The sequence below is a fragment of the Neovison vison genome, chromosome 2, assembly GCF_020171115.1.
Source record: "Neovison vison isolate M4711 chromosome 2, ASM_NN_V1, whole genome shotgun sequence".
NCBI lineage: Eukaryota > Metazoa > Chordata > Mammalia > Carnivora > Mustelidae > Neogale > Neogale vison.
Window position 1 is genome coordinate 212315648 of NC_058092.1, and position 13982 is coordinate 212329629.

General features: G+C 44.7%; 1 protein-coding gene across 1 annotated transcript in view; it reads right to left on the bottom strand.

Moving 5' to 3' along the window:
* Positions 1-77: 77 nt before the first annotated feature.
* The window catches only part of PKD2L1 (polycystin 2 like 1, transient receptor potential cation channel), a 34516-nt gene continuing 20611 nt past the window's right edge, over positions 78-13982 (bottom strand). Inside the window, exons 4-17 of the mRNA XM_044236646.1 lie at positions 9131-9258; positions 8418-8671; positions 7252-7476; positions 6858-7086; positions 5991-6161; positions 5627-5808; positions 5191-5311; positions 4336-4434; positions 4000-4121; positions 2481-2607; positions 1595-1713; positions 1221-1344; positions 796-877; positions 78-295 (exon numbers count right to left, since the gene is read on the bottom strand). Coding sequence (XP_044092581.1) covers positions 195-295; positions 796-877; positions 1221-1344; positions 1595-1713; positions 2481-2607; positions 4000-4121; positions 4336-4434; positions 5191-5311; positions 5627-5808; positions 5991-6161; positions 6858-7086; positions 7252-7476; positions 8418-8671; positions 9131-9258 — 2084 coding nt within the window. The 3' untranslated portion in view covers positions 78-194. The remainder of the gene's footprint in view (positions 296-795; positions 878-1220; positions 1345-1594; positions 1714-2480; positions 2608-3999; positions 4122-4335; positions 4435-5190; positions 5312-5626; positions 5809-5990; positions 6162-6857; positions 7087-7251; positions 7477-8417; positions 8672-9130; positions 9259-13982) is intronic.

The following is a 13982-nucleotide window of genomic DNA, read 5'->3' on the forward strand; positions in this document are numbered from 1 at the left end:
GCAAGAACAGGATCAGAGCCCACTGCATTTTATTCCAAAGACCTTTGAATCCTGAAGCCATTTCTCTGATTCTCCTCAGGCTCCATCTGTGTCCCTGTTTACAGGGAAAGCCCTGTCCTTTCCCAGAGGTCAGTGGAATGTCGTGAGCAGCCTCCTCAACTGAGCCTTCATGGTCTTTGTCCTGGATGGAGGGATCACTCCAAGTTCTCTGCAACACTGTAACTACAGTGAGAGTTTCCACAATGAGAAAGTTTCCTCTCCCCCAGGGTTTCCTTTTCTCTTTCACCTGGAGATTCTATGGGGAAGACAAGAATCCCATGGGTGCTAGCAGCAGATCTCTAGATGCACAAAGGATAGATTTCACTGACAAACAGGAAGACATCTAGATAATGCTTCCCTCTTGGCTTCTACATTTTTCCCAGATCATGGCTATCCAGATGCCAAGTGCCTAGGGAACATTACCCTCCCTTCCTTCATTCTGTTTGTTATTAACTTTTTTTTTTTCATCACAGTAGAGCTGGAAGCACAGGGAGTGAGGGGCCCAGTGGGAAATGTTACTTCAAAGAGCTGCACTGAGCTTCATGGCTGTACACAGAAACACTGAGTCACAACTACTAAACATGATATGAGCTACATGTAGAAATGTTCGTTCAAACGACCAAACACGGGGTGGGACTCAGCAGTAGCAGTGGAGGGAACTGCTGCCCTAGAAGTGGAGGACATGTCCTGATGATGTCTCTGGAGAGGCAATGAGAGAGGAGCCTGCCGTCTGATGCTTTAGGCCCCCTCCCACACCACTCTCCTGCCCACCCTGGATTCCCCAGGGGTCTGGAGTCACAGCTGGGGTCGGCTGTTGTTCCCAAATGTCTTGATCCCCCTGTTGGAAGAAAAGGGGACAGGTCATTTGAAGGAGGAGTTTTTGTCCCACTTCCTTTTATCTAGAAAATCTGGATCTGATTCTTCAACCTCAGATCGTCTCCTGAAGGCCAAGGCAGCTCTCAGGCCAGAACAACCAACTTCAGGCCTTCCACCCCTTCCCTCCACTGAGGGAACGTGTTGCCCCAGGAGCCTGAAAACAGGCTCTTTCAAAAAATACTGGAACACTGAAAAGAAAGAAAATAAAATGGAAAAAAAAATGTTTTGCCTCTACCTGCTGAGTAGAAAAGATGGTAGAGTTCAAATGTGGGGCACCAAGAAGAACCAGGTGAAGGGCCACTCACCATGCCTGGGGAGGAAGCTAGCTGCCCCCTCCTCTCCAGCATCTTTAATTTTGAGCCCACAGCATCCACCTGGCACATGACTCCTTCCAGGACAGTCTCCAACTGAAGAACTCTCCTTGTGAGTCTGCAGGATTTGAGAGAGACCGAGGGAGCAGAAATAGGCATCTGTGGGACTAAGTGCCTATAGGGGCAGGGGAGCCATTATGATCTGTGTCTGGATGGGTGCAAAGAAGGTAAGGCCCAACCTTGTAGGGAGAATTAAAGGGGGGCAGAAGTTCTCCCTGGGCTAGCACAGAAAATTAGAAAGCTGAGAAAAAAAGCTCAGGGTATGATATTACAAACACACTCAGCCTTGGACCATTGGTTACACATACCTGTAGAATTCTTCTCCTGAAACCCAGCCACCTGCTCTGGTAGCCTCTGGACCCGACTCGCCTGGTGGGCTACTAGCAATGGACTGGCCCAGGTTCTCAATCTCAGCGTTGAGGGCCACCTGTTCAGGAAGTCAGAGAGGAGATGACCTGTGAAGTAATCAGCTCCTATTTCATCACCTGCTTTCATGGGCTCCCAAGACCAAGCCCTTGGGCTTTAGTTCATGCTATTCCCCTTCCCTTTCAAACTCTAGAGACAAAAAGATCAGTATGGTGGTGCTAGACACAAAGCTGGCCCAACCTCTGGGAGGGAATCACCTGCCAAGAAACAAAACTTGAGCTCTTGGAAGCCTTGATTAAGGAGACCCTCACTAGAAGCCAACTCCATTTGGGAAAAGAAGAATAGTACTAGAATTTCTGCCACTTTCCCTCCTGCCCTTGATTTTTGGGTCTACACTGGATAGGGATGAAGTAGGCACAGCCGGGGCAGCTAAGGGCCCGAGTTTGAAAGTCCCAAGGAGAAGGCAACTCTTCAGAAAGAATTATCAGGGATTCTCGGGTGACTGATCATTTCCCAAGACTGTATTTTAGAGCAGTGGTTTTCAACCTTGGCTATGCATTGGAATCAGCAGGGGAGTATTTTAAGTACTGATGTTTGGTCTCCCCCCAGAGATTCTGTCTAGGGTATATGACCTGAGTATGAGGATTATTTGAATCCCCACCCCCACCCCACCAGGGTATTCTAATGTGCAACAGTTTGAGAACCACTGTTCCAGAGAGTTCTTTATTGAAGTGTTTTCAGTTCGGATTTGTTTTCTGGGTGTGTTGACAGGGAGGGGAGAGTGAGTGGTTTTCTTTCACTGCCTCTCCACCGACCAACTGGGCTCACCTTCTTGTCCTCCAGGTCCTGTTGCATTTGTTCTTGCTCTTTCTTGTCCAGGATGTGATTCCCATCTTGATCAAACCTGGTGAAGGCGGCTGTGAGCTCAGTGATTTCATGCTCTGCGTGACCGAGTCTGAGGAAAACAGTATGATGAAATGACTTCTGACCTGCTGTGGCTGTGATCTCTCAATTCCTGACTCCCCACTTTTTTTCCAGACCCACTGGCTCTTGCTTTCTGGGGAAGAATGGGACCATGTGGGAAAGCCAGGATCTCCAAGGTCTGGCAATTTTACTCCCCCAAAATTGTTTTAGTCAATGTCTTCCTTCTCTTAGTCTTGCTGACAAGGTTCAGGCCCTCCTAATGTTCTATAGGAATTATTGTAAAATCTCTGCCCCTAAATAACCCATCCCCCCAACTGCCACCCTCTTGTCCTCCAGGTCCTGTTGAATTTGTTCTTGCTCTTTCTTGCCAAGGATGTGATTCCCATCTTGCTCAAACCTGGTGAAGGCGGCTGTGAGCTCAGTGATTTCATGCTCTGCGTGCCTGGGTAAAAGGTTTCCCCTTTACCCTCTTCCCCTGAAATCCATCCTCTATAATGCAACTACAGTAAATAGTCATTCTAAAGTACAGGTCTAAATACACCGCTTCTCTTCTTAAAATCCCTACTGAGCACCCTATTCTTTGGACAGAATGATGGTATTCAAGGTCTTTCCCAATGTAGCACTTGTTTATTCCACTGGTCTCCTCTCCTTCTATCCCCCACTTTTATTTGATACCAGAGCATTGCTTAGCTGCTTATTATTCCTATACATGCTGTTCAACTTAACACCTCCATGCCTTTGTATATGTTTTCATCTCTTGGAATGGACTTCCCCTGCTTGTCTACTTGTAGGCTATTCATCCTCCTGTAGGTATTCATACATCACCTCTTCCAGGAAGCCTTCCCTTAAGCTCAAAAATAGAATTGAAAACTCTCTTTAGTTTGGGCTCCCTCTCTTCTAATCATTTTTTTTGTTGAACTTGTTCTGTGATTCAGTTTATTTGCTTACAGGTGTATAAGCTCCTGGAGAACAAAGATTTTGTCTAATTTATAGTGTGCCCTACTCACTGCCTGGCTCACAACTGGTGCTTACAATATATTTGTTCAGTGTTTGTTCATATGTTTACCTGGGAAACAGGAAGGCTAGAAGAATAGGCCAGTGTTTGTTGGGGAGCACAGAACCAACAACAGAGTTTTGTGGGAGTGAGAAATGTAATGTAATGATGAAGAAATTATATTATTATGTTAGTCCTAAGCATTGTTTAGTGAGGTCCAGAATGTTCTAGAATATGGTCAGAGAACTTTAAACCAAGGGCACAATTCTGAAGGTCAGAATCAGAGATCTATAGGCCAAAATTAAATGCCATAAGCCAAGGTTGTAGGCCCATTGGCCAATATCCGAGGTTTTTAGGCAAAGGGTATATGTTTGAGGGCCAAGGACTTATAGAACAATATCAGAGAAGGTTGGATCTCTGGTTGCTCACTCCCTCAGGGTGTTGGTGAAATCCTCAAACTGGATCTCCTGCTCCCCACCCTGCAGGACCTTCTGTACATCTGAAACCCGCTCTTTCCTCAAACGCAGCCTCAGTAGGGTCTTGTTGTAGCCCTGTAAGGGAAAAGGAGACAGGTACCAGTTCCCATAGCCTTCTCATCATCTCCTGCCCCCTTCCCTACCCACAGGATGCCAAGCTTCCAGGGATAAGTCAAAACCACACAAGGGTGGGCACAGGGTCCTACACCAGTCAGAAACAGACCAGGACACAGAGCCTTGGACCTTGGCTCTGACTCAGATGTGTGGCTCAAGGATACTGAGTGGTTACCTGTTTCAGGAGGTCAGAAAGTTGCAGCTCATCCTTCTGTCCAGCCAACTCTTCCTTGACCTCTGAATATGTGTCATTGATGATGGCCAGGAACATATTCTGGAGATAAATTAAAGAGGGGACCTGGATCTGCTTTCAATTGGAGCTCTGCAGCCCACTAACCCCCACACCTCAGGGCCCCAAGATCCCTGTTCAGCACAATCCTGTTAGGAATGGATCAGGCTCCCTCATCCACCTGTTCTCCTCACTCAGCTGCTTTGCAACAACCTGACTACAACAGCACCCCACCATATGCAAGAGTTCACCTCCATATAAGGGCCAACTATTCACTAAGAGTACAGTTTTGCAATCTTTACCATCTAACCCAAATCTAACCCATCTATCCCTAACCATGATCAAATAAAGAAACCTACTGGCTTTTTTAATAAATATTAAACCCAGATCTTTCCTAGTTGACAGAGAGAAAGAGACAGTATAAAGCAACGGTGATAGAAATAGCCAGTTAGTCCTAGAGGAAGGAGAGAATAGATAGAAAAGCTTCTAAGTTCAACCACTTCTATTCATGGGGCACGTTTCTCTCCCTTTCTATCCTTGGAGAATTGAGGTTTCACTTTACTGAGGGAGCCTGCAGGTTCCCTGATACTCTGCAAATTGCCTGACTGTGCTAGCAAAATTGAGCACATTAGCCAGCTTTCAGGAGACCCAGCGCTCCCCCACCTCATTCTCTACCCATGATTTGAGATGCCCATCTTAAACCTGGGTAGAGAACCTGGTCGGGGGCAAAACCTCACCTCAGGTCCTTTATGTCTCCACCCCTCAGGCTCCCAATTCCCCACCTCTCAGAGGGACCCTCACCAGGAGCACGAAGAAGACAAAGAAGACATAGGTGACAAAGTAGGCAGGTCCCAGGATGCGGTTGGCATTGTCGATAGCATTGTAGTCAAAGTCCCCAAGGATGATCCGGAACTGAGTGAAACTGAGAGACAAGGTTCTGGGCTTCACCCAGAGCCTAATCATAACCCTGACCCCTATTCATACCCCCAAGCCACTTTCCTAATTGCTGCTCTTCGGTGAACTCAGACAGACCTCTCATTGCACTTCCAAGCTGATAAAGACAGAATGGGGTACAGACATACTTGAGCACACACACCAGAGCTTCTGGAGATCCTCACACAGATGTTTTAACCACAGACATGTCTGCACACATACACCCAGCTTCCCCAAGGATACACACACTCACAGAGCCAGAGGGTGAGGGGCCAGGGAGGAGTGAAGGGGCCAAGACACACACATGCACTTGATGAAAGTACTAAAGTTTTCCACTTGGGTTCCAAAAAGCAGGTAGCCGAGTTGGGCATAGGCGAAGAAAACAATGAAGAACATGACAGCAAAGCCCAGGATGTCCTTGGCACAGCGGGCCAGCGTGGAGGAGAGCTGTGTCATGGTTTTGTTGAAGCTGATGTACTTGAATATCTGGAAGGGCCATGTTGAACCAAGCAGTTAAGGAAAAAGAGAGAAAAGCTTTGAATAGTCCACTCCAGGGACCTATGGAGGTCACCAGAGTTGCCAAACCAGACCAGGAAAATGAGACAAGTACCGAGGGAGGGGAAATGAGTGCCCTGAGGTGTTGCTGGGGGTGAGGGATCCCAACGTACCTTGATCCAGGCAAAGAAGAGGTTCACAGCATTCATGTTGTTGTATTGTGTCTGCCAGAAGGCGAGGAACTCAAAGTCAGCATACATGTTTGGCTGCTGCAGGAGCTTCCCCATCAGCCGATTCACCTCAAGGGTTCGGAATATGTGGAAGCCCACAGCCACAATGGATAGCTGTCATCACAGAGGTCAGAGGTGTCAGAGAAGTCGGGATTTCAAGGGAAGTTCAATGATAAGGTCCTAGGGGAGAGCTGGGGTAAGTAAGTCAGGTGGGGAAAAAAAATCCTTCCCTTCCAAGTTGTTGACTATTTCAGGTTCAAATGGAACTGAATAGGGTGATAGGGGAATATCTTAATTCCAAGGAGAAGGCTATGGAGCCAATAGTAAATATGTAGGTTATAAAGGATCACAGAGAATTGGAGCCAAGTAATTTTATTTCTCCAGCCACTTCTTAGCATTGGTCAAGAAATTAATATGTCCTGTTCATAGGAGGAAGAGGAAGAGAAGAGTCAGAATATTTCAATAGAAGAGAAGAGAGAACATAGGGGTTCCAGAGGGACAGGTCATAAAGGCAAGAGACAGAAGAGGAACAAAATAACAAGTACATAAAGAAAAGGTTCACAGGTCAGCTTGATCACAGGTCAGAGGGAGAGGGCATTTGGGAGACAGGGTTTTCCCTGTCTCAGCTCCCTCAGGAGCTGAGCCAGGGGAACATCATCAGCCTCTGGCTTTGGGAGCTTTAAGACAGTGACTTGACCAGAAGTCATAAAGAAAACTTGACACTCCAAAAGGAAGAACTTGGAGACCCTAACAGCATAGAGCCCCTTCCTCCTTCTAATATGTCCCAAGTATAAGATATCTATCCCTCACCAAGATAACCACCAGGTCCAGAATGTTCCAGATGCTGCTGAGATAACGAAGCCGGTGGATATGGAGCTCCAGGATCTCCTCAACTACATAGTAGAAGATGAAGATGCAGAAGATGACTTCACAGCCAATGATAAAGAAGTCCCAGGTGCTGACATAGCGGATCAGCTTAACTGTGCGAATTTGCCAGGATGGGATGGCACCTCCTGTAGCTGGAAATTCTACCACCAGTCTGTGGGAAGAGAGGAAGATCCCCGGTGAAGCCTGGACTGGGATAGTTCTTCCCATCCCCTCTCCTCCACACCCCCACTCTAGGGTACAAGTTTAAGGAAGGGGCTCAAGCATAGAAAGGAACCAGGAACCATGGATGGAGAGAAAATAGGGAAAGGGGACCCACCTCAAAACACAGAAAAGATTTATATTAGCATTGTAGACTGAGAAGTCGATGAAGACCACCCGAGTGCCCCTGTCTAGCCATAGGCCCTCCTGAAGGTCCTGGAGTGCCTCTGCACTGGCCTGCCGAGATCCTGGAAGGTCCAGATAGTAGCCACCTCCACTGTAGCTTGTCAACCGGCCCCAGTGAGAAGAGCCCCCCAGCTCATCCTGTGAATGGTATGTCCACCTGTCACAGAAGATGCCATCTGAGCAGAGAGGTCTGTGCCAGTCCAAAAGCTGATCTCCCAAGGCAAGGCAACACTTTATGATCACCTGGACTTCACAGTTTCATATATATTATATATACATTTCACATATATTATCTTGCTTGATACTAACAACTATGTGAGAAAGGAGGGTAAATAATATCCACATTTGAAGATGAGGAACCTAAGACTCAGAGATGTCTGAGATAATCCAGCTAGTTAGTGGCTGAACTGAAACTCAAATATAAATCTCCTGATTTCTCATCATGTCCCCCAAAACTATAGATGACAAACCCATGCCCTACTTTTGATCCCAGACTGAGTAGTCCACACTAGGGAAACACCAGGCTTATATAACCCAAAAAAGACCCTTTCTGCTCTCGTGGTTGTGCACCTGGCTGCTTTGCCCCATGATTGTTGTTCTGTCCACAAATTTCCTCCCTGAGCTCTTCCATCCTTCCCCTTCTTCCATATCTTACCCATCCTTTTCCCCCTTCTTTCATAATTCTTTATCCATCCTCAACCTCTTGATGCTTCCCCTATCAGGTCCAAGGGTCAGATTTTTCAGTAATGACTTAAGTGGCAACATCAGTGTTTCATCCATGCTCTATACCTTTAAGAACATCTGGGCAAGAAAGGATGCTTTCTCTGGCAGGACTGCCTCCAGAGTATGGCAAATGTGACTGCTATCTGTGTGTGGAAAGGAGTCTAGCAGCTATGGGTCTGTTTGCTAATGTACCTTCTCTGTTCCTGAGTAACCAAAACAAAGATCTCCAAACAGTCACAGATGGGACTCTAGAGAGATGCTCCCCACCCTCCACTCCCCTAAGGCTCTTTAAGACTAAGTGGAAATGGTTCCCAAACCTCAGGATGGTGGCTCAGAGAAGCAAGCCCAGCAACATTGGTAGGGGGACTCACTCACGCTGTGCCATTGAGAGGCCCAAAGGGGAGACGCTCTTCCTTGTCTGGAGAGTAGACGTCGTAGCAGCTCAAAATGTCCTCACGGAAGTCCTCATGGACCACACAGGAGTCATTGCGGACCCTCAGCTGCCGTAGCCTTGGAACCCCCAGCAGCAGGTTCTCATAGTAGATGAAGGAGTGGGAGCCATGGCCCAGGCTCTGGTTGTTGTACCATTTGGTCCAATACAAACTGTCCAGTAGTGGGCCCTGAGCAAACTAGACCACAAGCTGGGTTGAGCTTGACCCTGCCTCATCCTGAACTTTATTCTTGGAATGACATTTGCCTTCACTCCTTGACTTTCCATCTTGTCTCTAATCTGCTTCTGTTGGACTCCTCAGCTGACTTGTGAACCTTGACCAGTTCTTGACCTGATGTGGTGCTATCCTTTATTCAAAATGCATTTTGAAGTTCAGCCTTACCTCTGACTCTCAATACTAATTTAACTACTGGCTTGACTTCCTGACCATCATCCCAGTCTCTCATCTACCTTCACCTAAGCTCTAGTCTGACCCATTGATTCTTGCTTGACCCTTTGACTTAGCCTTGTCCTAGAATGATCTGGTCTCTGGATATGGCCTGGTCTAGTGTCTGACATTCCTGAGGCCTGGCCTGTGACTTTATGCTTCAGGCCATTGAAAAGGAGAGGAGAGAGGTAGAGGTGATCTCATACTCACGTCCCAGAAGTCCGCCATGCTGCTGATGGCTTGGAAGGAGACTCCGGTGTCTGACGGGGTATGTAAGAAGAGGGCGGACATCACTTTGGTATAATAATAGGCACTGGAGCTTGTCATTCCATAGGTCACTAGAAACCAACCCAAGAGACTGTGTCCTGCTCACTGCTTCCCATATCCATTCTCCAGAGGAGACAGGAAAGCCCATTTGCCTTGGGGCCAGAGATGCCTACCTAGTTGGGACCCCATTGGACCTACCCACCCCTAGATTTGGTAGGGAAGGCTAATAGGGCATTAGGGGAAACCAGGGAATATGGTAGACTACAAGGTCTCCTCCTCTACTCTCAACTTACCTCAGAAAGACTGAACTCCACTCAGAAATTGTCTCTTCATATTGTCATTCTGAAAATTCATTTTTCTCTTCTTAAACCAGTTTAAATTCCTAGTTCTTATTCCCCAGAACCAAGATATTTCCATCTTCTGCACCAGGTAGTGCTTCCTTTCATTTGTCCTATATCTATGCCCTTGGGAAAGTACCTCTGAATTCTAAAGTACTCCAAGGTCCTGGCCAAACACCTTACAATGGAGATGTGGTCTCCTGGATCTTGGAGTCAATGACTCCATAGCAATGGGAATAGGGAGGAAGGCATAACTCCTCTGGCCCCAGGGCATCCTGATGGGCACAGTTGTCTCCTGATGGAAGGACTCAGAGCATCCCCAGATCAAAAAAGACCTGGCTTTTGCCCGGAAGAACTGAATCTTCCTTATCCACCCTAACCCATACATCCAGTCTAAAGTTGGGCTGTCAAGGGAAGCTATTAGTTTTCTCAGTTAAAATTCTGTATTTGAAGAATATAAGCCATTTCTTTTACAGACTATTCCCCAATTTAGGTTTGCTTGATGTTTTCTTGTGTTTAAAATCAGGTTATACATTTGGCAAAGAATACCCAAAAAGTGATGTTTGTCCTTCTCAGAGCTTCCTATCAGAAGGTACACATCATCTAACTGTATCATTACTAGTTTTTTTTAAAGATTTTATTTATTTATTTGACAGACAGAGATTACAAGTAGGCAGAGAGGCAGTCAGAGAGAGGAGGAAGCAGGCTCCCTGCTGAGCAGAGAGCCTGATGTGGGGCTCGATCCCAGGATCCTGGGATCATGACCTGAGCCGAAGGCAGTAGTGATGTTAAATTTCATCCCTTGTTAAGGCAGTGTCTTCCAGCTTTCTCCAATGTAAAATTATTTTTCTCTTTGTAATTAGTACGTATTTTGCGGGGAAATGCTTTGAAATTGTGTAAATATTCTATTACTCATAAGTCTTTTACCTACTAGTTTTAATATCCATTAATGACTTGCCTGATTATTACTACCATGGTTGTCAAATTGTGATTTTTCTCATTCCATTACATCATTCCTTCTGCATTTGTTAGTTAGAATCTTTAAAAAAAACTTTCAAAAAAAAAGGAAGAACTTTCCCTTCTTCCTCATTAAGTTAGTCATTTATATGTATCAGCATGAACTCATAGATTTTTGTTGTTTCTATAGTTTAAAAGTTGTTAGTATTGTTGCTTAATTTCTTAGCCAAGTCCTGCAAGATAAAGAAAGACTAAAGAATTGTTCTAGATTTTAAAATACTGAAGAAACATAAAAACTAAATGCAATATGTGCATTTAGTTAGGATTAAATCCTGGGCAATAATTTTTTTCTTTTACTATAAAGTCTATTAGTAGAATAATTGATGAAATTATAAGGTCTGTTCATTAGATGATAGTACTGAATCAATGATAATTTCCTGACTTTAGTAAGAGAATGTCCTTATTTTTAGAGTTACACATTATTTAGGAACAACAGGGCATTACATCTGTAATTTATTCTCAGATTGTGTGTGTGCATGCATGTGTGTGTGTGTGTGTGTGTGTGTGAAGAGAGAGAAAGAGAGCAATAAAAGAAATGTAAGCATGGTAAAATGTATGTATTTGGGAAATATATATAAGAATTATTTGTATTATTCCTGCAGCTTTTCTGTAAGTCTAGAATTACATTTAAAAATTAAAGTAGGATTTGTCAGTCTCTTGTGAGCAATTCTCTTTAAGAATTTTCCTTTTCAGGGGTGCCTGGGTAGCTCAGTTGGTTAAGCATCTGCCTTCGCCTCAGGTCATGATCCCAGGGTCCCGGGATAGAGTTCCATGTTGGGCTCCCTGCTCAGTGGGAAGTCTGTTTCTTCCTCTCCCCTGCCCCTGCGCTCACTCGCTCTCTCTCTCTGTGTGTCTCTCTGCCACACACACACACACACACATACACTCCTCTCTCTCTCTCTCTCTCTCGCATACGTATATTCTCTCTAATAAATAAAATCTTTTTAAAAAATTTTCCTTTACAAATTTTGAGTCGCATTTGTTCCTACCTCTCCTGGAGCTCATTTATAGTCTTGTAGGAAAGAGGGACTGATGAGCGGTCATGGATTGGGCTCAAGCAATATCACACTTTTCCAGGGGGAAATCAGCGAAGGAAGCATTATGATTTCACATTTCCCCATTCCACTCTATTAAGTCCAAGAAACAACTTTAATTCTCTCTGATTAAAATCTGTGATTACGGGCGCCTGGGTGGCTCAGTGGGTTAAGCCGCTGCCTTCGGCTCAGGTCATGATCTCAGGGTCCTGGGATCGAGTCCCGCATCGGGCTCTCTGCTCAGCAGGGAGCCTGCTTCCTCCTTTCTCTCTCTGCCTGCCTCTCTGCCTACTTGTAATCTCTCTCTGTCAAATAAATAAATAAATAAATCTTTAAAAAAAAAAAAAAATCTGTGATTACCTGTGCTTAGTATCTGGAGGACTCTCACTCAACTTTTCCAGATCTACAAAATGGTTTGGAAGTCAAGCTTCTGTCTGCTGAGAGTGCACCACAGAGTTAGAAGGATGGTCAGTCAGTGTGCTGAATTTTTCCTAATGCCAAAGCCTGATTAAATTGTTGCAGCTTCTTGATAGCCACTAGGTGGTACTCCTTGCTGTAACTTTTTCTCTTCCATTTCTCCAGCTGTAAATTATACTCAGAATGAACTTGCTCTGAACTGGTTGTCAATCATTATGGAAGCATAACATCTCTGATTATTACCCAAGTAGTAAAGACTATGTCTTTTGAGAGAAATGATTTCACCTGGTCAAATGCCCACTGACACTCAGAAATTCAGTATTCTTTGTAACTTTTTAATTGAAGTACATGTAAACAGAAAAGACCAAGAAACCATTTTAAAACTTTGTAAATTGGGGCACCTGGGTGGCTCAGTGGGTTAAGCCGCTGCCTTCAGCTCAGGTCATGATCTCAGGGTCCTGGAATCGAGTCCCGCATCAGGCTCTCTGCTCAGCGGGGAGCCTGCTTCCCCCTCTCTCTCTCTGTCTGCCTCTCTGCCTACTTGTGATCTTTCTCTGTCAAATAAATAAATAAAATCTTCTAAAAAAATAAAACTTTGTAAATTATGGTTTATGCCTTGTGTAGTACCTATCCAATACCTTCTCTACCCAGATACCTTCTCTTCCCTGTTAACTCTTATTTCAGCAAATTTTGTACTTGTCTTAGGAGATGAGGGGTGCTTAGCCACACCCCCACCTCTCTGAAATTCAAATTACTATATCTCATACCCCAGATAGACACTTGGTAGAACATATTACAGTCTACCAACCTGATTATTCTAAAGACACATTTTATATTCATTAAGCAAACATTACTCAAAGTCTAACATGTGAAACACCTTTCTGGGTCATTGGTGTCTATCCTTAAAAACACGTATTGAGGGGCTTCTGGTGGCTCAGTGGGTTAAAACCTCTGCCTTCGGCTCGGGTCATGATCCCAGGGTCCTGGGATCAATCCCCAAGCCCCCGCATCTCATGGGCTCTCTGCTCAGCGGGGAACTTGCTTCCCCCCCGCCACTCTGCCTGCCTCTCTGCCTACTTGTAATCTCTATCTGTCAAATAAATAAATAAAATATATATTTTTTAAAAACCACCTATTGAGAAAGATGTCCCAGAATGAACTTTTTTTTTTAAGATTTTTTATTTTATTTATTTGACAGAGAGAGAGATCACAAGTAGGCAGAGAGGCAGGCAGAGACAGGTGGGGAAGCAGGCTGAGCATGACCTGAGTCGAAGGCAGAGGCTTAACCCATTGAGCCACCCAGGTGTCCCCAGAATGAACTTTTTTTTTTAGTACATCTTAACATTTAAAATTTAATTATACAAAAGAGAAGATGTAATAATATTCTGACCTGCCCTGCTCATGTATGCACTCAGAATGAATTCATTGTTGTCAAATGAGCATGAGCCTAGGAGCCAGACTGACCTACGTTCAAAACCTAGCTCTGTCACTTACAGTATAGTCTTGGGCTCTGAGTCTCAGATTCCTCATCACTAAATGGAGGAACACAATATCTTTCTTGTAATATTATAAAGATGAAAGATGATGTCTTTGGAATGCATTGAACACAGTGGGTGCTTAACAATTAGTTCAAGTCACCCCATCATATGCTCCTCAGGAGACAAGGACTATGTTTCTTTCATTTAGCAAAGTGCCCGGTATTTAATATTTTCCTCAATAACTGTTTGTTGAGCTAAACCAAAAGTGTGGTGGAGGAACCACAAAAGGAGTAGAATGAAACAAATTTATAGTTTTCAAAGAAAATAAAGTATTATGACTCCATATTTGATACCTGGCAGCAAAGTCACCAAAATAGTCAAGAATAATTCCTATTTAAAAATGTTGGAAGGAGGCTGGAATGTTCCTTAGTCCAAAGAGAGTAATAAATTCATAGTCTTGGGTAAGAGAAACAAAGCTAGTCCTTAGCTGCCCTAGGGAGCAAGTACAGTT